This window comes from Rhea americana, unplaced genomic scaffold, assembly GCF_003343005.1.
Source record: "Rhea americana isolate MKP2758 unplaced genomic scaffold, rheAme1 scaffold_15, whole genome shotgun sequence".
NCBI lineage: Eukaryota > Metazoa > Chordata > Aves > Rheiformes > Rheidae > Rhea > Rhea americana.
The window spans coordinates 5,430,174-5,455,771 of NW_028185594.1; the positions used below are offsets into that span (position 1 = coordinate 5,430,174).

General features: G+C 37.7%; 1 protein-coding gene across 1 annotated transcript in view; it reads right to left on the reverse strand.

Annotated features, from left to right (window-relative positions):
• Window positions 1–25,598, reverse strand: part of LOC146598991 (aldehyde oxidase 2-like) — a 45,143-nt gene that overhangs the window by 9,098 nt on the left and 10,447 nt on the right. Inside the window, exons 9-28 of the mRNA XM_085299458.1 lie at window positions 23,619–23,763; window positions 22,808–22,900; window positions 21,375–21,526; window positions 20,579–20,672; window positions 20,014–20,123; window positions 18,115–18,299; window positions 17,698–17,860; window positions 17,499–17,591; window positions 16,022–16,191; window positions 15,009–15,120; window positions 14,002–14,121; window positions 13,184–13,280; window positions 10,561–10,685; window positions 9,242–9,375; window positions 8,737–8,824; window positions 5,334–5,420; window positions 4,608–4,799; window positions 2,940–3,167; window positions 1,126–1,221; window positions 196–324 (exon numbers count right to left, since the gene is read on the reverse strand). Coding sequence (XP_085155584.1) covers window positions 196–324; window positions 1,126–1,221; window positions 2,940–3,167; window positions 4,608–4,799; window positions 5,334–5,420; window positions 8,737–8,824; window positions 9,242–9,375; window positions 10,561–10,685; window positions 13,184–13,280; window positions 14,002–14,121; window positions 15,009–15,120; window positions 16,022–16,191; window positions 17,499–17,591; window positions 17,698–17,860; window positions 18,115–18,299; window positions 20,014–20,123; window positions 20,579–20,672; window positions 21,375–21,526; window positions 22,808–22,900; window positions 23,619–23,763 — 2,613 coding nt within the window. The remainder of the gene's footprint in view (window positions 1–195; window positions 325–1,125; window positions 1,222–2,939; window positions 3,168–4,607; window positions 4,800–5,333; window positions 5,421–8,736; window positions 8,825–9,241; window positions 9,376–10,560; window positions 10,686–13,183; window positions 13,281–14,001; window positions 14,122–15,008; window positions 15,121–16,021; window positions 16,192–17,498; window positions 17,592–17,697; window positions 17,861–18,114; window positions 18,300–20,013; window positions 20,124–20,578; window positions 20,673–21,374; window positions 21,527–22,807; window positions 22,901–23,618; window positions 23,764–25,598) is intronic.

Here is a 25,598-nt window from a genome sequence, read left to right on the forward strand (position 1 = left end):
AAAAGTGACCCTTTTGAACAATGCTCAGTAATTTGTCTTGCTTTAAAGAGTGCGTATAAAATAACTAAAAAGAGAGATTTTGAGATAAACTGATTTGTTTTATAAAAGCTGCTCAGAAGAAGTTATGAATGCTCAGAGGGGATTCATTATTTAACAGAACCAATGATCATGTGAAAAAATGCAAATAAATGTAACCTGGACTGCTCTTGCATTGATTTCTGTTCCAACTGAACCTGCTGTGTATTTGCCATTAGGTACGGTTGTTGTGCTTGTTTCACAGAAGTGTATATATGACAACGGTATCTTCAGTTCTCGACTGACAATCTGTAATAGAAGTAATATATATACATATGTATGTATGTATATTCAGTCCTCTTGAAGCGGTAGTCTCAAGTTAGGAAAAATAGAGCATTGCCATGCATCTCTTTCTCTATACACACAAAGTAATTATCAAATTCAACAGTAACACTATAACTAGGACAATCACTGAAGTCTTCCTTAGCAATTATTTTGTGAAATAAGTATTTTATAAATAAATATAATACAATACAATATATAATATGTTTTGCCTCTGATGAACTGCTCCCTCCAATCAATGAAATCTTAAAAATACTTATGTTTTCCTTGCTACTTCATTTGAAAATGCTTGGTTAGTTTGTGTTTCTACTTCACTGTTTTTCATGCAGCTCTGATATTCAAATGTTAATTCAGCTCATTTTGAAGAAGAGACTTAATTTTAGCTGCAAAATGACCTATATGACACACAGTTCTGTTTGTCACTGTTTACACCAGAAATGCATAATAATGAACTGATGTTATCATTGGTGCTGGATACACTATGAAGTTAATTCTACAGCATTTTAATTTTCTGTGAAAATAGCTTAGATCCTTTCTTCATGTGTTCTCTGTGCCTTAGTTCTCCTGATAACAGTGATGGATCTCATGAAGAGGTTCAGCTCTTACCCAGAGCTTGAGAGATGACTTTTGTTATAGATTTTATCTTTCTCAAGGTTTGTCTTCATCAGTAACTCAGAAGCAACAAGCTAATTTAGCCTTTTTATGTCTATAGACACCATTCATCCTCTTGGCTCTTGTTTACACTCAGATGGTATCTCTCTGACTCACCTGTAACATCTTAGTGTGAATTCCTTGTCCCAGTTCAATTCCACCATGAGTCACTAGTACAGATCCATCTATATAAATATGGACAAGAGCTCCAGCCTAACAAAAAGCAAAAAGTCACAGAAACTTGGTGATACCTTTTACTGCATTGAACAGAGGTTAAAAAAAAAAAAAAAAAAAAAAAAAGACTGATTTCATTGATTTCATTCACAGGAATCAGTATATTAAGAGGGAGTGGAAATTCTCTAGCAGTCTGACAATAACAAATTTCACTGCTGTCAGAAAAGGTGGTCTTTAACTGAGTTAGTCATTATTAATGGGAAGGATCACAATAATTAGATCAAATAACAGAACAGCATACTTTTCATCTTGTGAAACTGGGTGAATAYGAACATTTCACTCTAGTTAGAATGCCTGTGTAGCCTCAGATACTCTTTCCCTCCTCATCCACAATAAGAAAAACACAGAGTAGATTTTGATTCTGGTTCAAAAGTAGTTTGGACAGAGGCAAGGTATTGGTGGCTTGAACACACAGGTTCAAGTATCTTCTCCTATGAACACCTATAGTACAATAGCAGAGTTCTACTGCTGAAATTCTGATTGGAGAATGGACAGATGGGAATGTAAGTAATGATTTTCCATTCATGGATAAAATCAGGAACAAAAAACCTCTCTATGAATAGTGGTGAAAAATATTAATCCCATACAAGCCACCACTCCTATGAAGAAACAAGTGGCTATGAAAGAGGACTAGAAATTCTGTACTAGACATTTCTCTGCAATGTGCAGTCAGCTCCCAACACTCAAAGAGTAAGCAATGGAGCTTGAGGTATTGTGAAATACAGTGCCCACAAGATATCTTTCTATCCGTTACTAATTCTACACTGAGAAATAATGGCCGTGTAATCTTTTTGGTGCCAGTGATGCTTGCAATCAAGTAACATTTTGTTGATGTCAATTAGAATTTCAGCTGACTAAGAACAGAGTAAGCAATAAATCTATTCTCTAGGAACTAGTTCTATACTTTTGGAAAGTCAATAAAATGCATAAGCTTTATTTTAAAGACTTAGATGAAATTTAACTATTATTTATACCTCTTATTGTCCTTTTGTTTCAGAAGAATTGTGATCTCTAGACTCAGTATTTCTTTACCACGAGAACGTTATTGGGTAAAACAAATTAATCTGTCTGAGCTCTTTCTTGACCTACAATCTTGTCCATAAAAATCAAGAGGTGGAACAAAAAACTAAAATGTGAACCATGTCAATTTAGTTTATAGTTCACTGTACCTTCATATACAAATTATATTTTTTTTGTTTAATTTGAAACTCATTTAAAAGAATTTTTGGTTCAAGGCATGAAATAAGAAAAAAAACAAAGCAGCCAGAAAATTTTCCCAGAAATATAATTATCTTCATCCACAAGAAATTATAGTAGCAGAGGTTAACCTATCACATATCCAGGTTTATGTGAACTTATAGGAGTGTTCAATTTTATCATTATGGACCAGGCAATGAAAGATTCCAGGTTCCATATTTCGACACTAAATTATTTATTTTTTGCTGGATGAAGGTAAGACGTTGGAAATCAGAAATTCAGGTTATAGTCTCGTACTTAGTCAGCGTTTATCAGCCAGATACAGTGATATTCTTTCTGGAAGGAAGTATAGTTCATTGGATGATATTTTATGTTGGTCCAACCTGACATGTAGGAATTTTCCTCTTTCTCATTCTTGCTTGTGGAGATTATATTTCCTCTCTTTTTGGAGAGAAAATTAGAGGGATTATATTGCAAAGGCACCTTTTCAAAGAAGTTACCTGATGGAAATAGGTTGCATTAAATCCAACAGAAAACTTCATGGGAATGATGGCAATTCCTTTCTTTTTCCAATAATTTTTCTTGTTAAATTCTTCCACCATTGCTTTCCTGCCATAATATGCAGACTTGTCCAAGCATTCTTCCCAACATTTCCACAGATTCTTCGCATCAAACTCTTCTTTGAAGGCAGTTAGGTTAATTCCTTTGTACATATTTAGTTCCCTAACCTAAAACAGCAAGCAAATTTACACAATGTTGAAAAGAAACATGGCCTTGTATAATGACATGTTATACAATGACATATCATATAATGACATATTAATAATTAATATTTAATTATATTAAACATAATGACATATTCCTTTCTCTAAGGAAATTGCTGCCCAAGTGGCCTGATTCTTTGTACATATCACATGTTCATGAACTTAAGTGGTCTCAGTAGGATTGCTCATATAAGGAAGGACTGCTCAAGAAACTCAATTATCAAGAAGATTGCTAAATTCAATTCTCAGTAAGACTAAACAAAAAGCGCAGAACAACATGGAGCCAGGTGCAAATATAGAATCATAGAATTGGTAAGGTTGGAAGGGACCTCTGGAGATCATCTGGTCCAACCCTCAAACAAGTGGCACATACGGGGATTGAACCCACGACCTTGGCATTACTACCACCATGCTGTAACCAGCTGAGCTACAGAAAGCTCATTAATGATGAAAAAATAGCAGAATGGACTCCTGGTTAATCTCAAGAAGACTTTTGAAAGTGGAAAGACAACAGTTCTGGCATATAAGGAAACCTTGGAGCAGCTCTGGGGAAGGCACAAAGTCTGGGTAAGACTTGAGGAAATTATCAAAGGGATGGAGAGCAGGGCTTGGTCCTGGAGGTAGCAGGTAAGTAAGTGAGAGCAAAAGTTAAAAATATTGTTTGGGCTTTGGAGATATGTCTGAAAGCTTACCTGAAAGGTAATAAGGGAGAGAGAAGTAAATAGGAGAGGGAAAACATTCAAAAAAATAGGGAGAAGACATGATGGTTGGTATCCTAGGAAAGGAAAATGATTTATCARCCACAGCTTAGATATACTTTGAGTACATACAAAACAGGAAAAGGTTACACTGGACTGGGCAATACATAAAGAAAGGATAGAACTTGATGATAGGAGAGGAATGGCAGCAATTAAAACTGTTGAGAAACTGGATCTGAAGACTTTGGAGAGGCCAGAAATGTCAGCCTGGTACTGAGGTGACAGGAGGCAGCTAACTAAACTGCTGATAGACAAAAACAGAAGAGGGAAAAGATGGACGGAAAAGATGAAAAGCCCAGTTCAGATAGGCTGAGATTCAGGTGACAGCTGCACATACACAGAGAGATATGAAACTGGACACACAGCACAAGAGATTACAGTATTTTGACTAGAGTTGGTCATGCCAATGGCACTTATTGAACATCTTGGAACAGATTCTTGGCCAGGTTTTTCTACTGTTATTCTACTGTATTTCTACTGTACACGAGGTATTGTTCTACAGAGGTACAGATGCTGAATAAACTACCATTCAGCTCAAGTAACATTGATAGATCTGGCCCTCTAAGAACAGGCTTAAGCAGAAGGAGCTTGCAGTAGTCTAGGTCCTAGAATTCTTGTTATGTCATGTTTTATTCGGTTCCTTTACCTTCTCATGTGGTAGGCCAGTCCGGGTTGCCACAGCCACAATACAGGTCTCCTCAAACAGACCTGCCTGGGGAAACCCAAATCCTCGGAAAGCAGTATTAGAAGGCAAATTAGTCTTGCAGGCATGGCCCCTGACTCGAAGATGGGGGATATTGTATGCATTGTCCACTTTCAACACAATATACTCAATCACCTGTAATAAGAGAAGAGATTACATTTGTTCAGATGGTTCTCTTTCCTTTAAAAAGGCAATGAAACCTGTGATAGATGCTCAAGAGACCAATGAGACATCGATGCTTTAAGGTAGAGCAAAACCACATTAAAGAGGCCTGTTGCTCTTCTGTTGTTTACACTAATGTAAATAAAGAGAAACTACATTTAAGTCAGTGGAATTACAATAGCGTAAATAGGCATTACTGTAGGAAGAATCAGACCTTCAATTTGGGGAAAGTGAAAAGCAACTTTGTAATAATATGCTACCTAATAAAACTTCTGTCTTGGGTATGCTTCTCTGAACTTATAAATCTCAATTTTCTATGTCCAATATTCCCGGACATAATATAATCCACATCTGGGTTACAGATGCATTTCTACTTCAGGCAGGTGAGAKGTGCACTTAACAAGAACAGACGCATCCTTAATAGAAACAATTTGGGACAAAGAGCTTTTACTTTCATTTTGTGACCAGTTAAGTCAGTATAAGTGGTATCAGTGAAGAAGGGCTTACCAACTCAGATTCATCTTTTGTACAGCCACCATTTATATAACACTGAAAATCTGCTGCTATGATTCTACCATCATTCATGAATCCAACCTGTAATATAAACCAGAGAGAGGATGACAAGATCACTAAAGAAAATATTAAGCAAGATAATGCTTCCACTACTTCCTGACAAATTCCATTTGTAATCATCTTTCATCCAGATAATTACCTAGACAGTATGATAACATGAGCCAAAACTGCATATATTTTATTGATGGCATGCTTGGAAATATCCAACAAATTTAAAATAATTTTAGTTCTGGTTCTTTCCACTTAAATTTTTAAAAATTGTAGTATATGTTTGTATATTTTAGTACTTTATATAACAACATTTAAAAGGGAACAACCATAGAAAACTATGAAATAACTGAGGCCCATATTGTTAAATGATGTAAACTAATTCAGCTCCATCAGGATTAAGGATTAAGCTAAAAATCCTTGCATGACTGCATGGATAGGATAAGAGATGGGACTGACAGAAACAAGTGGTTTATGCTTAAAATAGTCAGCAGTTCATGCAGTTTTTGCAGTAATTGCATCTAGGTAAAGAAAAGGTTGGGTTTGGAATTAGATTTAGAATTTGAGAGATCAAGATCAATATCCCTTCTCCTCCAAAACTGTAACCATTATCCTAATTTTAGAGAGAAAACCCAGGAAGTTACAGCTACATCAAAAAAATATGAACTATAAGTCTGTGAAGGCTTATAGAAAATTCATTAAAAAGGACAATTCCTTTTTTTTTTTCCTCTAAAAGTGATAACTTTAGTCATCACTGATTCCTAATTTTCATCCTAGCTTCAAGATATCAARATAATGAAAAAAGCCACGTGAATTAACATGATTAATTAATTACTGCTTCCAACTAAGGCCATACCTAAGTATCAAGCTCCATGTAAGATCTGTCAGGAAAATAAATTCTCCACTGTTTCTTTCGTTCAAGCCTAATCCTGTTTCTAACAAGAGTCATAGGACCCTCAGGTAACTAGTAACTGAAACTAAAGTAAACAAACTTTTACCACTTTCAGTAGCTTTGGGATTCATAGAAAATTCATCAAGAAAATAAAACGTTTGTCTACTTCTACCTCTCCTAGCACTTACCACAGTCTCAGAGATCCCTAGTTAACAGGGATCTCCACTGAAAGGAACCATAAGCTATATGCCCCTTTCAAAACCACCTCAGAAAAGCTTGGAGCCTATACAGTATTTTGTTCAAAATAATACTCTTCATCACTTCTTTTGCAAAATTCAACTTTCACTCTTAGTAATTTCTGAGTAAAGAGTGTTTGCTCCAAACTAAACATAAAACACACAGCCCATTCAAGAGCAATCTTCCTTCTAGCACAGTGGCTCATGAAAGACCATGTGTAAAAAAACCAAACTCCACGCTTTGTTTTTTTCACCATCCTAGCCCTAAGTTTAAGAATACTCTAACAAGCAATATCTGCACTAAAACTAAACATAAAGCATACCTCCTTTCCAATATCTACTCTCTTCCAAACTCAGATGCCTATGTAACTTGGGAAATCAAACTCCAAAATACTAATTCTCAAACAGTGTGACCTTATTCTACCCCTAGTGTCTAGAATCCACAGGCAGCCAGTATGCGTACAGAGCTTTTCAAAAGCTGGAATTTCCACCAGAAGATCTTTGCTGTTATCTTTACATGACTTGGCAAGGTCTTCTTTAACATACCTCTAATGCTACGCATGTGCTAAGTGATTCTTGATGAGTGACATCTAAATCAAAAATTCAAAATATATGCCAAATATAAGGATTATGTGACAGGACCTATTACCAGTCCTAACCGTAGCTTAAAAGGTCTCCGTGAGATTTAGCAAGAAGCCAAAGTAATTTTGCTTTCATTTCTCTAGGAAAATAGAGGGGAACGTTGTCATTCCCTAACCCAAATCTAAATCTATAGTAGGGATTCTCAGTTAAAAGGTAACTCAACCAAAATAAAGCCAAATGCTGTCTCTCAAAGACAACCATTATAGTATCGCAGGAGCCAGTGCAAGCATGAGAAATCACATTTTTGATTCAAACTCTAACTCTAGGCTTAGAAGTAGTGAGAAAATTGATTCCTTCAGCAAAGCTAAACATAAGCCAGGAATCCCTATCAGCTGCAGCCCTCATCCTACATTTAGTATCTGTGTAAGACTCAGGAAAGAACCAAGATATCTTCTTTTTCTCAAACTTCACTGTAATGCTAATAAAGCCTGCAGATTAGCTTTAGAAATACCAGGTAGCCAGTATCTTCAACAAAATTAAACACAAGACTTCCATTCCTGCTTTACACCCTTCCCAAATGCCTATGAAATACTCAGGGAGAAAACAGACATCTCAGCCCATGTTTTCTTTGCTTTATCTCCCTTTATAAATATTTATAAATATCTGCATGAAAACTAAATACAAGCCTTCTCCTTTTCTAAAAACAGAGTTTATCAGGATTTTGGAGTTCAAAGAAGACTAAGCAACAATCACTTTCCATTCCTTCTTCTAATTCCTATCCATATTTGCAACCTAAATCCTAATACTAATAATACCCCTTCTATCAATATCTGCCAATAACCTATTAATAAGCAGAAATTAAACAGCTCATCGCTTAAAACATCAACCTTCTTCTCAAATTGAGGAAGAAACTGTAATCTTTATATTAAGTTTATCTTCAGATGTGTTTGGGTAACAACTGCATGAAATACCCAACCTGGGAGTTCTGGATAGTTGACACACACAAACACATGCAAAGCCAGGACCTGTGACCTCTTCAAGACAGAGAAAGAAACCAAAACTCTTTTCCAGTTTTTCCTCTAGCCACAATCCTAGTACTATTCCTTGTATAAACGCACACACACATATATACATACACATAGGTATGTATGTGATCTGTACATGATACATGCTGTAGAAACTCTTTTCTCAACCGCACTAGCCTTAGTTCCTGAAGTCTTTGCAAGGTTCAATAAGAAACTGACTGCTGAACCATTTTCCCCAAACAATATTCCTAGTCCTAACTACATATTTTATCCTAGATTCAACCATAATCAGGTAATAGATATCCAGAAGAATATGAAATACATATGCTATTGACATCTGTTTGTCCTAATCCCCTCTTCTTTGTCCTATAGTTAATACAAAATTTAATAAGTGAAACTTTCKTCCTTCTTTTCACAAATTTCAGTTCAAAATCTAGTCTAACCATAACCTAATATCATCATCTCAGGACTCGTGCAAGGTTGGCATTAGGGTTAGGATAAGAGAAGGAGATTGGTTTTGTGCTGTGTCTTGTTCATCCATAAAACGATGTTGATTTTCCTCAGATGAAACTATTACCCGATAATGCAACAAAGTATCTTTTCCTCTCACTCACTTTATATTTTCCAAAGAAAGGGTGCCGTCCACCGGTGATTAACATATCCATGTTTCTTTCAAGGACAAAACGAACTGGACGCCCAGTCCTGTAGTAGACAGCAAAAAAATCCACTTTTATTACAGCCTATCCATGCAGATCACAAAGATGTTATACGGCTAACCTCTTAGTGGTGACAGTGGTGACATGTTTTAGAATGAAAAGCACTTTCCCTAAATATTGAGAAGAAATTCAAGTCATTGTGCCTGGGAAAGGCCTGAATGGTTGGGATTTGTACAGATCAGCCCTGAGAGAAAATGCATGGAGGCCTTTGTTTTGGCTATCACCTCGTTAGTGAATTCCATTGCCAAAAGCCCAGACTTTCAAGCCTCTATCCAAGATTTGCCACCAAAGAGAGACAATGTATTCAAGCCAACTCCCCAGCAGGGTTCAGGACTGAAGTTTGCTTTTAATTTAGTCTTGTCGTCTCTAATTTGTTTCAGTTCTATCAATGAAAAGGACTCACTTGTTGGCTGCCACTGCCGCAATCACAGCAAAGAAAGACGGTTTGGTAATCTTCCCCCCAAAGGCTCCGCCAACACGTTTCGTGTGGCACATAATCTTGTTGGACTGGAGGTTTAAAGCTGAAGCCACTAATTCCTGCAAAAGTGTACATCCAGGATTTTATTGAGGATTGTCATTTGCCTACCAAATAACATTAAAAAATGCTTATTCCCCATGACTAACCATATGTTAGAAGTAATAGGCCTAAAAATCACAGGCATAAAATTGGAGTTGCTATAGATATGAAAATTTACTTCAAACAAATGAAGATAATGAAAGCACAATCTAGTAGAAAATAGATATGGAACAACAGCTTCCATAAACTACTTTATTATATCTGGAATCAGATCATCAATCTCTATCTAGAACTGCACATTGCATCTGCATATAAAACATCCACTAAAATATCAAGCAGAATGGAATGGAATGATTGTTTATAGCACACAAGAGGGTACAGCTGAAATATTGATAAACCACAGCACTCCAAAAATACCTCCTCAGACAGAGCTGCCAGAGATGCAAATAGAGGCCTGACTGGAAAAGGAGTTCAGGATMAGACTTGCACAGCTGATAGGAAAAGCTTAAAAAAATGCAAGCCAGTAATCAAGTGTAAAAGATAATCCTAAACACGTAGAAATTAACATATATTCATTGAAAATGTTTATTTTACAGGCCCAGAATTCAATCTTGTTTTCAGCTAGGATCTGTTAACCTTTATTTTTCAACATTATTTCATATAATTCATACATTATTATTATTTACACATTCATTTATCGTTATTTACACACGTGGCCCCACCACCATCAACAGAATGACTTATATGAGCAATGCAACTCTTTTTAGCTGAAGACACTCATTCTGCAAAAAGTGAATGTCCAATTCATGCTTAATGCTTGGTGTTGAGGATTCTCACAGATTTTACCAGTGTTTGGCCAGTATATCTGAGACACAGACAGAATTAGGCTTTTCTCGGGGGGAAAAAAATCAGAGCTCTATTATCCATCCTTTGTCCATCCCATAGTTATATTGCTTATTATGTCCGCACTGGACTTGATAGTACAAATAGCATCCTGCTCACAAGACCCACTGTTGCATTGAGTTTCATCATTAGTGTAGCTGGGCCTCTTATTTTTATAAGATCCAAATCAATTGATCAGAATTGGGAACACCAATTCAAGAGAAGCACAGAAGCCTGAAAGCAACACTCTTCTCAAGGCCACATAGTTCACCTTTAAGGTTACTTAGGAAGGGAAGAAAGGTATCACTAATGCTTTGTTTTACCTGTACATCTGTTGCATGCTGAGTTGACACATACACATCCATTTCTTTATCCTCCACTCTTGGAATAACAAGCACACTGTTCGTCTCCAGATAAAAATGCTCCTGTCCTCCAATATGCAATTCACCTGTACATTTATAATTACAGGAAAATCGAAGCTGAGTTTCATAATCAAATGAATAGGGAGGGAATTTATATATGCCTATATGTGTATAACAGGGAAAAAAGAGTTTCACAAGAAGAAAAACAATTTCATTTATTTTTGATTTCTTTGTATGCCATGTTTACACCTTGTGAGACCGTGTGTTTATTAGGAGGAAATTAGTCTGTTACATCATCTAATGCTTAAATAACTTTTTTTTTTTCCCAAGATAAGATCAGTATCCATTTATATCTGACACTTTTTCCCCTTCAGGAGGCTACATCTCATCTACCATAACAGGATTATAATCTATCCTCTTCTGAATCACTCCACGAGGGAAAACACATCTTTTCTTGTCCTTTGTTTCCTATCGTCTTTGCACCAGTATGCCTTTTTCCTAGTGCACTTCATTCAACCCAGTCTTGACACTTTCCTCTTATACAATTCTCCTTTTAGAGGAGGAAATCCGTTAGCATAGCCCAATACAGTAAAAAAACCTAATTTCGTCGATTCTCTGTATGATCTTAACTTCATGCTATTCTTGGCTCTAACAATATTTCCCTAGCAGTTATTCCTGAAATACACRTTTGTGCAGAAGTAGTAGGGATCAGAACTGAAACCACTAGAGTGTGACATGACCTTTGATCAGGAACAGTTAGAAAAAGTCCACAGGCGAGCAGAAAAAAATCACCAGAGGTCAAGGACCTACACAGAGACTGACCAGATTGAGGTGGCCCAGCCTAAAAGAGAAAAGGAAGATATCTTGAAACACATAGAAGGCGGCTGCTGCTAAAAGGAAGAGAAGAATCTGTGCTATGTGTTCACAGCAAACAGAACAAGAACCATAGTAGTACTTAAATTGCAGCCAATTCAGTTAGCTGTAAGGAAATCTTCCAATAATAGGCATGCTGAAGCACCGGAGTAATCTGGGCAGGCTGCAGAGTCTTTATGTCTGGAGGTCTCCAAGAACAAATTAGATAAACTCAGTTGCTCTTTCAAGAATGATACAGATAGGATTGATACTGGAAAAGAAACTGATGGCTTGCTAAGTTCCCTTCTGTGATCAAGCAGATGTTAATACATGTGCTGTTAGGACTCAGTGAAGAAAAAAATCTCAGTTGCAGAAATCTGAGAAGTGATAACAGCRGAAGGTAGGTATGGTAATATATGTCATAAAAGAATAATCAAAAAAACACACGAGTAGGATATATGCATTATCTAGGCATTTATAATGTGCTCACAAACAAATTCCAGAGCAGCATTCTAGTGTTTGAAACACAAAACTAGGAAAAGGACTGAAATTGTCCAAGCCAGTGAAAGAGAAGTGTATATAGATACCACGTATTTTAATTTGTCACAAACAAATTGAGAAGTACAGCTGTCCAACAAAATCGGAGGTACAATTGGTTGAAAACTGCGCTCAGAAAGCAGTTTACAGGACTGCCTGTCAAGCTGCAAGGATGATGCAGGTAGAATAATATCAAACTGGTAAGGGCTGCAAGGTCTTTAAAGGACTGGCTCAGATTTCAAAGTGATTTTTCTACATTGGAGAAATGGCCTAAAATCAATGGGATAAAATTCAGTACAGGTACCTGCCAGTATTTAAAGTATTGCTGAACAAGAGCTAAGCAGGGATTACACGGGAGTTCAACTTGACTGTATATCAACAATTAACACTGCCACAACAATCATAATCTCATTCTGCAGTACTAATGTTATATAAAATTTCTGGGAGACTCTGCTTGGCATCGGTGAAGCCTCACCTGAAATATTACCCTAATCATGATATGTAGTAAAATTAGAGAGAATTGAGGCAGGAGCAGTGACAACATTACCTGTGAGGAAAAGATGAGAAGACTTTGTTTAGAGGATGAATTTTTAAAGTTTGCAGGGAGAGTGACTTAGATAAAATGCATACTAATTGTAAGGACTGTTAAGCTCTAGAACAAGCTTCAACTGGAGGTTGTAGAATATTCTTCACTGATGGTTTTTAAGCACAAGTCTGATACCCATGCATAGGGTATGGTCTGAGGGTACAGGATTCTGTTTAATGTTTGAAGATTGTGGATGTGATGACTGTGTGAGTGTTCCTCCAGAGAGTTTACTATGATCCCCTTATTTCTGGAGTTAGTCCTAAGTCAAGCAGTCAGTTTAAAATAGGATAGGTTAAATTAGCTAATACCCATAAAACAAAGCCTTATTTAGCTGTAATGTTTGACCTAGGAGTAGGGCACTTCATTTCAGTTAGCTGACTTCTAAGACAAGGAAATGGTAGAATTTAGTCAACATGAGCAAGCAGGTGTTAACTAAGCTTCATTTAAACTTGTCCATTTCRTCTCCTTTCCTGGTGAAGGTAAAGGATTAACACCAGAGTAACTTATGTTGAGCAGAGAATAGAAATTTAAATTCCACCACCAGCTGGAAGCAGACAGATTTTGAACTAGCAGGACTCCTCCCCTCTCCCATACTGCATGTAAGACTACCTTCTATGATTGCATCAGCAGACTTAAATCCTTTCTCAATATCTCCTTTTTCTATTTTTCTTTCTTCAGTAATGTATGAATTATGTTTTATTGCATCCTGCAGAAAGAAAAAACCACATCAGCTGTAGTTTGGACAGTCAGACCATTTTTATATAGTACACTCATTCATCATCCATACAATCAGATAGATGGTGGTAGCTAGGTATTAGAAAAAGCAGGACAATTCCTCCTTCTCCACCACCAGAGAGCTTCTGTTGTTTCCATTTTCATAACTCATGTAATTCTCTCTTTCCTCCAGACTAGAAACACTAAATGTSTGTTAATGTCATTAATAGCTTTTGAAAAATATTTCAGAATCAGATTGCTTGCTACTAAAAACCTGCTAGACTTTAAAACATGCAGAACATGGATACAGGATGTGTGACTCCAGAACTTCTGCAAACATAAGCCCTCAAATTTGATTCTATACTGACCTTCTCCTGCTGTGAGTTTGACTCCTAGAGGCATGGAAATGCTCACCTAAAACTTTCAAAAAAAATCTTTAGCAGAGTATCTCATCCTAGGTCTACAAAGATCAGTCTCTGACACACTACATGAATAGGTATCTACTAAACAAATTTTTATACCCCCCCCCCCAAAAAAAAAACACTTTGGAGGAAATCTATACACTATTTCAGTCATCATCTTGAAAACAAACTCGCATCTCATGCCAAAGAAAAGATAATCCAAAGCCTGGCAGAGATCTGCACAAGGAGATAAATACTGAATGAGACAATGTAAGAGCTTTATCAGACCAGGAGGAGAAGCTGGATTGTTACCTCAATGGTCAGAACTGGCTCCAGATCTTCATATACTATCTTCACTTTTTCAGCACCTTGCTTTGCCTGAGTCACTGACTCTGCAACCACAGCACAGATTATCTGACCAACACAAATCACCTGTAATAGACCAATGTATTACCCAAGGAAAAAGTGTGGGAGTACCTTCCTGTATGAAAGCCTTCCCTTATGCAAATAGGTTAGACTCAATTCTATTCCACTAAGAATATTATCCCAGTGCAGACTTATCTTCATTATATGAGAAACGCTATGGGCATCCCTCATCTGCTGCAATGTTTCCAGTATTACGAATGCTGCTGACATCAGCAGTCATGAACATTTCCCCCATGTCTGTCCTGAGGTGGCCAGGTAGTGTACTAAGTAAAACATCCTCTGGTACAGACTGCTTTCCTTGTCTCTGCTAGAAAGATAAGGAAAATCAGACAGGAAGGAGAAGAGAGGTAAGAGCAACACACTGGGAATTATGCTTGCCCCTTTCTAAACACCAGGCTACAGTGTCTCTTGTAATGGAGACATAAGGTCTGAGACATTTCATATCACCATGCAGGCTGCATTTCTTACCTCTGCTGATATTCAATATTAAGACAGAGTATTGCCTCACATTGCCATTTTCTCATGTATAAACTGGCAATTAATTTCATTTTGAATCCAGCTGRGAAAAATCTCACTTTACTTCTCATCCTCAAAAAGTCTCAAATCCCCTGCCTATTTCATCTTTTCTCAGAAGCCATTACAATCACTCATTTAATAAGCAGTAAAGAATCACTGACGATTCATTTAAACCCAGGTGATTTAAGGGAACTTTTCCTGTCTCTCGCATTGGGGAATGGTAATTCCGTACACCCCAGCCAGCCCAGTACTGCACTAATAATTCTTACAATCATTCTCTTCTCATTGCAACAAGGACAGTAGTTGCAAAATCACTTTCATTTTTTGCTACTAACTGAAGCAAAATATTCAGTCACACAACCAGAAGCAAGAAATACCTTGTCTTCTGCAAATGCTTGCTCATCATTGCCATTTTCTCCTGGAACATCTCTTGCTGTCACCACATCAACCACTCCTGGCACTTGAAGAGCCTCTGATGCATCAATTGATCTGGAAAGTAGAGCATATACATAAATGAATACAGTACATGGTACAAACATCTCCAGCATAAGCAATTCCATGAACTTCAGGACAGAAACACAATCCACCTGATATTCTGAACAGAGATCTTTTCACAGAGAAGAAAGTGGAAAAGTGTTGATTAGCATATTCAGGAAAAAAAAGCAAAAAGCATGAACATTTGTGTGTGAATAGCATAAAGTAGCTCTTTAAACTCTGGTCCCAGTACATTCAAGATCTAAGAATATATTTTCTTCCTACACTTTTTGTACTGAAAGGGGTGAATGCATTAATATGGACTCTTCTGTCCATATCTGACACCATCTAAATCACACAGTAAGGTAGTTCTTACCTCATTTGTAATAAATACCTCATAATGTGGCGAAATCAGAGGATAAGAATAAAAAAACAGTTTTAATATACTTATGCGTGTATATTGCTTGCAACACAAGCATTCAAATTTAAATACCCAAACCTCATATATTTGCTATCATGGGCCTTTCTCTTCCAATATAAACATCATTCATATGAATAGCAATGAGCTGTGTGAGGAAACTGCCCTGCAAATTCAGTCGATTTATGGTGATGGCAGTGAGGAAGACTGTGTGATACAGCTACCAGATCTTCTGGAAAACTGTGAACTAAGACCCCGATTGCTACTGATTCTGTGACAATAAGCAGCTACTGTACAYGACATGTGTCAATAGATGCATGCTGACTTGTTTCAGTCAATAAAACCATGCACTAGGCACCTCTTCAATTTTCCAACCCCAACTTGATGAAATGAATGAAGGTGCTTAATTAGAATGATGGAAATGTGCTGGAAATACGGGGTGAATCATGTAAATGGCATCATATTACAACATTTCTCTGACAGTTTTTCCTTACTTACATAATCTTTGCATGGGCTTTAATACTGGTGACCAGAGCCAGCGAAAGTTCCCCGTCAACTTTACGAATGTCATCAATGTAAACCGCTTCACCAGTGGTGTGCTTAATACCAGACTGGTGCATGATGGGACGTCCCACAGGGTCTTGTGGTGACTGTCCTGGGTCAACATCCTGCATAATAGGAACGTGTTATCCTCAAGTCAGAAAAATAATTACACAAGGCCTTACTCACAAACACTTTCTGAGATCATCTTGTGATTATTAAATGCAATCTACGATTCTATGGAAACCACCTATATTTTATGATAATATCCATGGGCAAACATAAATGTAAAAAGCAAGAAAAATAGAGATAAGAGGGACAAAATGACTTGTCCAGACTGTGGAACTGTGGCAGACAAAGCAGAGCTGATGTCTTCTGTGTGAATATCAACTAACTTGTTAGCTAACCAGACTGCTGGGAGCATAGTGCTTCTCGTCGCATCCTTCAGAAAAGAGTTTAGCATCACCACTGGTTTAAAAAAAACGTATTTCATATTATCTTACTTTAGAGAAAACAGTGTCTGAAACCAAGGCTACATTTAGGGATCACTATAACGCCTTGTCCATTTTCCTAAAGAGACAAGTAAATGAACATTCTGGCGAGTGTCGACTAAACTAAAAGATGTTTTCACCCAAACTTCTGCTTATTAAATCCCCATCAACAGTTCTGTCTTTGGTGCTCTCTGTTGTTGAATTGCTGATAATACATTCATTTCACATTAACCTGAAATAGATTTTTATCGGGACAATTGAAAATCTTCCAACATTTATGTGTTGGCTGAGTAAAAAGTTATCCGTAAAACATGTATTTCTCTTTAAAAATTGTGAATCTATCAAAGGAGAACAAAATGAATTATTGGTTGAAGGAAATGCTAAAGGATTTTGGTGGAAAACTGATGAGAAGAAGCAAAAGTCTGATTTCTTATGTTTTTTTAATTTTCCAACAAAACAAATATGTGTGAAAATTCTTGATGAAATATAAATATGCTTTTTATTAAAATCTTCTACTGAACAAACCTTTTCACATACCAACCAGTTTTCCCCTTCATACTGTAACTTTTGAAAAAGATTATTAAGGCTTGAACTATCACAGCGATGCTGCAGCAGGTTGCGCCATTTATTTTTACTGAGGCCCACTGGAGAGTTTAAGTGAGATCAGTAAACCTTGCTGAGGTCTTGCTTAGCTGAAAGCTGTGCCCTGTGCCAGCTGTGTCAGGATAGCCAGATGTCACACAACACCTAAAGTGCATCTGCAACCTGAGAAATCAGGGAATTTATACAAAAAAAAAAAAAAAAAAAAAAAAGACCCCACAGGATCAACTGTTTAAGCAGCTTCGTATTATAATTAGTGGTGACTTAGGAATGAAAAGTTAAAAGGGCACAATATTCTTTAAGACAGAGAGTTTGTGGCAGTCCCAACTACAAGTACACCTCACCTGATAGACTTGGACCCCCTGAGGAACACCACTTTGTAGTACTCCCAAGGCACTCTTCTGCTCCTCTGAGAGCTCAGCATATCTGAAGGGATACTGAGAGAAAAGTGATGTCAGACCTTTATTTCTAAAACTAAGCTAAATGGAGAATTTCTGCAGCCTGGATGCTGCTGTGGGTGTGTAATGCTTGCCCTGTGCCTACCATCTGATGTAAACCATTCAATACTTCCAGGTAAAATCTGAAAAGGAAGCTGACAAGCAGAGTCCTTCTGTATTCGACTTTTCCACCCAGAGCTGACGTAGGGAGAGAAATTTCCTCAAGCACCAGTCTGCAAGCTTCGCTCAGCAACTGATCATTCCATTGCCTGGTAGAAGAATAGACTGGCATGAACAGACACGTCTATAAATAACATGCAGCTAAAGCTAATGTGAAGTATGTTGAAGGTAGTAAGTGAACCAGCACAAGGTATATCAAGAAATAACTTATTGTTAGCGAAGGCTTGACAAGTAGAGGTTGTGACAGGCTGATGCTGAGATCTCCACTGACAAAATCCAACAGACCCCATGCATCACACTATACCTCCTGCTTTTTGCTTAAATACATTAAATCATCCAGTACCTTCCTATAAGCTTCTCACAGGACTTTCTTGCACTGACTGTAGTTGAACCAATGCCTCCATATAAAATACTCAGATCTACAATGGTATCTGTGCCTGGACTGAAGAGGACACGCATTCCAGAATTCACTATGGATAGAGCATTTTTCTGACGCTCAGCCTGTCTGAAGGCTGAAATAAAGTCATCCTAATGGGAAAAAAGGCAAGAAAAAAAATTCATCAATGGCGGAAACGGACTTTGTTTTTTAAAAAAAAAGAAGAAAAAAAAAAAGAAAAAATCTACAATTCCTTGTATTGTAGTTGTTCCCATTGTCCAAAGAAAGAAACATTTTTAAAGAGTATTTGCTAGCATTAGTGTTCTAATTAACATTTTAAATCTCTTCATAAGTACCAAGCTCATCATAGACAGGCATGCTAAAAAGGGACCATATTTGAGGTTATCCATATGTAAACAAAACATGTCAAAATTTAAATTTTATCAACAGTTTAATGACTTGTCATTAACAATTTCAAAGGGCTAGAAGAGCAGCCCTGAAAAAAATTTCAGATTCAACCAGTCACAGACCTTTTAAACAAGGGACCAGCAGGTTAGGTCATTCACAACCAGTATGTGATACCCCYATGGCAAATATAAGATTCGAGATTTCATGATCTTGGGAGCCTCCCAAGAAATGGTGATAAGTTAATTTCCTGTGGTGAGGCTGCTGAATCTCACATGCTATTCATGTGACTGTGGACAGATAGTTCTCCTCTTTGAAGTGACCTTTTGAGTTCGCCAGTAGTACTATTGCCTTCCATTTCCATGTATTCAARTAGCGCTGACAGTGCTTCTGTCATTTTCTCCTCTAGTCTGTTTCTCTTTCAAATCATCACCAAGGCTCAGAGTTTCTGGCAGCAGAAGCACTGTTGTTGCTAYCAGCACAGATTATGCTACTGTGAATTTTAAGCTCATGGAATCTTATAGTTTTTCATGGGAAATCTGCTACGGCTGGCCAGTCTCTGAGGCAATAGTACTCCTCCAGCGTGAGGTCAGGTACGTACACAATACTGTGTTGTAATGGGCAGCTACTTTGGCAACAGACTCTCCTATTCCAAGATTGACAGAGACTCCTACGGTCAATCCCTCATTGACTTGAATTGCAACATGCTTGTGTTCCTTGTTTGTCTTCCGTTACTTGCCTGGTAGTTTTCCTCACACCCACTAGAGGGATATCTAAGAATATGATTACCAATGGCACACTCTCCTCTGCCCCTAACCTTTTAAAGCCACATTCTGTTACCCTTGCTCATAGCACTTAGGGCCTTATACCATGAGTAGTCCCAGAGACAGTCCAAAGATTGCTCAGGGTGTAAATCACTAATTACTTAGTGAGACTAGGCCAGAGATGAACTTTTTCTCTGAAGACTGTGTGACAGCATGGCCTTTTTCCTGCAAAAATTCAGACAGCCCGTATTTCTTTGTCTGGATGAGCCAGAAATGGACATGTAAGAGTGGTGTGTGTGGTGGTGGGGGAAACAATGAGGGACCCAAAGAAGAAGAAGATCACGACTAGATGGGTGAACTGTAAATGAGAAGTGACACTGGGAGGACAGAACCTTTTGAGCTATTTACAGTATATTTACAGTAGCCACCTGTATGTTTAGGGGCAAATTCAAAGATCACTGAAGATAATGGAAATATTCCTAGTAACTACACTGTGACTAAACTAAACCTCTGAAATATCACTCAAATACTAGCTTAGTATAAAGTTGCATTGAGGGCTTCTATCATCCAATATTTAGATTGAAATGTACAATGCTTTGCATCTTTTTCACAGCTTTCTTTAAGCTATAAGACAATATAGCACAGTGTACACCACAAAATATTGAAAGCAATCCAGAAAAAACACCAAAGACCTTACCTTCTTAGAATATGGGATGAGAACAGAGACAACAACTTCCTTTGGTTTAATGTTTGCATGCTCACAGCCAGCAAGAAACTGATCATTTAAAAGAATCTGTCGTTTGCCATCTGTTGGAGAAAACCATACTCTGTTATTGAATGCAGAGCAAGAAAGGAAACACCTGTGCTTTGCAGATTCAAATTGTTGCTACAGGACAATACTGTCCTCAGCATTCTAGGATGTTAGAATCTTAGAGTGAAAATAACCCTGCAAAAATGTTGCCATGAAAACTAACATGAACACAAACAGACAAGAAGAGCTCAAATTTTCCGTGAGGACTGCTCTCAGGGAAAAATAGCAAGAACTCCATTAAGTTCTGCAGTGCAACGGCCTTAAAAGCATATGGCCAGCTCCATTCCAGAGTTAGTCTTAGCCTGCAAAATTCTTTGGGTGGAAAGGCTGATTTTTATAATAGGAAAATTTATTGCTGGAAATTAATGATTGAAAATTCTAACCTACAATCATATTCTTGCACTGCTCTGCCCATCTGGAAAAGATATTTGGCATGGAGTCCTCATCTTACCTTCTGATGCCAGGTTGAGGACAGATTTGCCAACTGATAAGATTGGGTTCAAGTCCCAGGTCGATCCCCTGCTTACAATGTGTCCTCCTAAAGACTTTAACAAACAATGAGGTTATTTTTTAAGGCCTATCCTTCTCACATATAACAGGAATTTGTATCATAATCGCATGTTAATCAATTAAAAATCCTGTTGGAAGAACTTACATTTCTTTGTTCAATTTTAACTGCAGGTCTGTATTTTTTTTTTAATATATATATGATTTAATTTATTTTTCTCTTGCAAAGTTCTGTCGCATATCACCTTAGCTAAGAGAGAGACTAGGTTAACCCTTCTGCACAGGAGAAAGAGAGAGTGCCATCCCCTTGGTTAAAGGAAGAAATGCAAGATACTGAGGTAAACAATTTTTTAAAAAATGTCAGGGGATAGGACCATAGATGTCTTATGCATGATGGGTAAGTAGCTATGTGTCCACAGTCAAGGTAAAGCAGGAGTGGCTGACAGGTTAGCAGTATCTTACCAATGTACCTCCCATCTTTTAGTTCTGTGTTCAACCAGTAAGCAAGGATATCAAGAATTTCAATGGCTACAGTTCTCCAGATTATTTGCCACTGATGACTGTTTTAAGACTCCCTGTTTATTTCACACAGCTTTTGTGATCGTATTGACTCTTTAGCCTTACCAGCCATGATACCAGCCCCATCCTGCTTTCCTCTCTGATGCCATATGTTTGTAAGTGACATCCATACAGATGTGTGTGTAGTGTTGGCTTATTTACTGTCACTGCTGAATACATACAGCCATGCTCCTGATCTGTTCTCCAGCTAGAGTTCTCAGCTGCTGCAAAAGAGCTTGAAAAATCTTTGTTTTCTCCTCTGGTACTTTTGGGATTGTCTCCATCAGGACATCTCTAAGTTGGGCCAGGCAGCAGGCAGCTCCTATTACTAGCCCTGAAATCAAGTGAGTTTTAACAGTGAAATCATACTACCACACTATAAATGCAACAGCTTTACAGTTGACAAGGCCTCTAAATATTTGCTTTTGTACACAGCTTTTCTCAGCAGCATAGTAAAGAGAAATGACAGTAAAGATGCATTTCATACTACATGCAATAAGAAGCATAGATACTATTTCCTTATTCAGCAATGTTTCCCAGTATACACCCCTACCAGAAAAATATTATACTGCATATTTGCACCCACCAATGCATGTCCTTTTTTTTTGTGCTGTATACCCTCAAAGACATGAACATTAGTTTGACTCATTAGGAAAAAGGATGACCAAAGTGTTGGAATCTTCCAGGACTGAGTACTGAATACTTGATCACTCTTCCATTAATATCAGAGAAGCCTCTACCATGGACATCAGTAAACCCTGGAGTAAGCCTGTAGAAAAGTCTTTAAAGCTTGTAGAGAGCTATTTCTGAACAAAGACCATGCTCTAAAGTCATCTTTTATTGAGGCATCCTTAAATGCAGCATTGCACTGATATATAATAATTTGGAAATATTTATAGTTTGCTGCCACCTAAAATGTAAATCACAGAGCTAGGAAAACATAAAGAGAGAAAGAGTCAGTTGCAACAAAACATTAATTTCTCTCATTTTTAATAGCTAATTAAGCTATTCCCATGGAGAAGATGCTACATTTCATACTTTTCATGCAGATGGCTCCACTGAAATGATGTGCCTACTGGATTGAATTCTCAGCTGATGTACATTAGCACAGCCCTTATGGTGTTAGGGCATCTGTGATCACTTCTACTAGCTGAGAATACAGTCCAACCATTCTAAAGAAAATCTTTTGATATTTTAGATTGGAAATCTATGTCTAAATATTTTGCATTGACAATTTAGCCCTACCTTAATCAAAGTTCTATGTTTTAGATTGAAGATTTTATTGGATTAGTGATTGTGATAGAAGGACATATCACCCTGCAAACATAAACAATTAAGGCTGTCTTAAGGGCTTTCTCTGTGTTTGCTATCTGTAGAAAATTGAGATTTGAACAAAAATATTTTTGCAGAACAGCCTCATAAGTTGTCTGTCAACATTCATTGTCTCTAGACCATAGGTGAGCTGACATACTGATTAGAGGGCTTAGTGAAATGACTGACATTTCACACCAGTGAGGATCAACAGTTTTTACTGCTTCTGGTGTCTCAAGGCAAAACTCAAGTTAATTCAGTCATCACTGTTCATACTACCTGTAGAGGCAAGTTGGAGACTTACCATCATTTGTGCTACTCACAACATGCATTTCTGGAATCCTAGCAGGATGGAGAATGAGTGGATGATAGTCAACACTGACATTTTTGTTGAGTCCTGAAAGGCAAAGTGAGATAGCATGATTAGAAATCTGTTTAAAGAATTAACCGCCTTCCTTGACACAAAGACTGTAATGTGCAAAACCAGTGTAACTAAGCAGTTGCAAACCAATCCCCAACAATAGTGAAAAATGCCATAATTCAGTGTTCCTTACAAAAATTTCCTTTGCAAGAAAATGCACAGATGCTATAAATCCCAAAAGGTTTTCTTTGGGTCTGTGCCTTATCCTCCCAACAGTGAAGGAAATGCTCTTACTAAATTCCTCCCAACTGGGAGCAAACAAAGTTTAGCGACAATTTATAAATATAAAAAACTGCCCATAATACACAGAAACTAGCAAGTGCCTGGATATCACAACATATGTGATTATCCTGCCCTTTTTATAGGCATTCTTTTGTTATGCCCAACCTAACGTAGATGTGAAACTGTTTGGCTTCCACCAGTGTGAATCCTTCCTTATTCACACAAATTGTCTCTCTGAAGTTACTGGGAGAAGTATGGCAGCACAGATCCTGGACTCAGGATCTCAGGTTGCAGTGGAGGTGGTGCTAGTCTAGTCTAGTTGCTGACATGATGCAAAAAATCAGAGGAAATGACCTACATACTGAAGTACAAACACTAGGATGCATTTAGGATTCACAGAAGACAAAACGTAGAATTACATGCTACTGGATAATACAATCCCTGTTTCAAGAGACCTTCTGTCTTTCCATACCCACACTGGTGTTCCCTAGAATCAAGGGTGCCTTTGGATACTTGGCTTTCAGCTCCAGAAGCTCCTTCAGGCCAGGAGGAGAAATCCATGTTGTTCTCTTGCCATGGAAAATCAGAGTTGTTCTTTGCTGCTCTTGAGCCATTCTCTGTGGAAATGATAAAGAGTTGGTACTTTTGACTAATGTCTATATAAAGCACCATATTGAACACTGTCATGATAGACAGTGAGACTTTAATGGGGATTTTCATCTGAGATTCCTGGAGTGCTGTACAGTACTGAGCGTTCATTATATCTGTATTATTACTAGAGAAACTGAGACCAGAACCAGTTAAATGACTTGATAAAAGAAACACTAAACTAGTGACAGGGGAAGGTTAGTCTTACGATTTCCTTCATCCTGCTCTGATCGCTCAGAAAGACTCTTCTGTATACAATGTAACCAATAGAGCAATGTGCCTGGATTTTTCAGGAGACCAGAATACCAAAATCTCACTGCATATGTGAGAGAATACAAGAAGTGTGATCCAGTCAAGGAGGATCTCTGCATGCCCACTTGCTGAGTGCCTTTTATCTGCAGTACTACATTCAGACAATATGTAAAGTGTTTTCTAAATTAAAGTAGCTGCTGTCCCATTTATCTGCAAGTATTAATCTGTTCAGAGAAACTGTTTCCTTGAACTGGTTGATGGATATTCGCGTTTTTGTTTAATCAAAGGGTATCTTAGGTACCTCCTGTTATATAATGCTAAATTTATCCCTTTCTTTCCCTGGGACTATCATTTATGTTGTTTACATATTCAACGGGTGCCATGAAGAATCATGCCTTCAGAACGTGCAAAAACAAACACTGAGAAACATCTGTCTCTGCAAACAATGCAATGAATAAACAGGCCAGCAGATAAGCCAGAGAAATGTTGCACTATGGCCTGACCTTCTAGGTCAAGGAATTGCCTGAAGCACATGTAAAAGGAACTATTTGTGGAACCAGTCAGAATCTTACTAGTGTGGCCACCCATGCTGTCAAAGAGGGATCTGTCACTAAGCATTACTGTACAAGCTGCATTTCACATGCTTTTTTTCCCCTGTATTACAAACCTTTAAAGCATATACACCATATAGGTTTAATTTCTAAACATATAGCTTAGCGCGAAACCTGTTCAAATTGACAGACAGCTTGGAAATCCCACAGGACTTGAGCAAGCTTGATGGAATCAGTCAAGGTCATTTTAAAGAGCTCGAGTAGCCTAGAGAAACAGTCTACTTCTCCTGAACATGTAGAACAGATGACAGCACCATCACCCTTCTGGCAGAACAGCTTTTTGAGCCAGCAGCAGTTTATCCATGGATAAAAGTTGCAAAATGCTCATTTAATACATGCAGTCTTAAAGCACAAGTCTTTCAAAGCTAGATCAAGGTAAAACTGCCTTCCACTTCAAGGATTCATAAAGGAGCTCATACCTTACTGTGTGATCTGCACTGAAAGGCAATCATTAAACAAATTGTCCTCTATGACTGAAAAGCCTACAAAGCCAACAACTTCACAGCAAATAACATTCTGTAATGCTGCAACAAATCAAAGAACCAGTCTATGTTTTTTTAGGCCCTAAATGAACTTGTGTGTCCTCAAGGTGGTTGTGTAACAGCAGCAAAAATTGCCTGGGAATGTTTGCAAAAAGCATGCAAACAAGGAATTTCAAAAGAAGTCACTGAAGCATGAGTGGAGATTAAAGACCRGCCTAGACCTGCCTGCTCAGATTCTATTCAGTCTAGTCTGGATAAATTCTGCTCTACCATTTTCATTGCTTTCTTCTCTTACCCCTCTCTACAGCTCATGGGACACTTTCAGCCTCCTCCTTTCAAGCTTCCATCTGTCCTTCTGTGACCCTCCAATAGCTACTTCAGCAAACCTTTTCTTTCTTCCCTGCTCAGATCCTTTGCCCTTCCTATGGACCTGTAGCCTTTCCCATCTATAACTCAGAG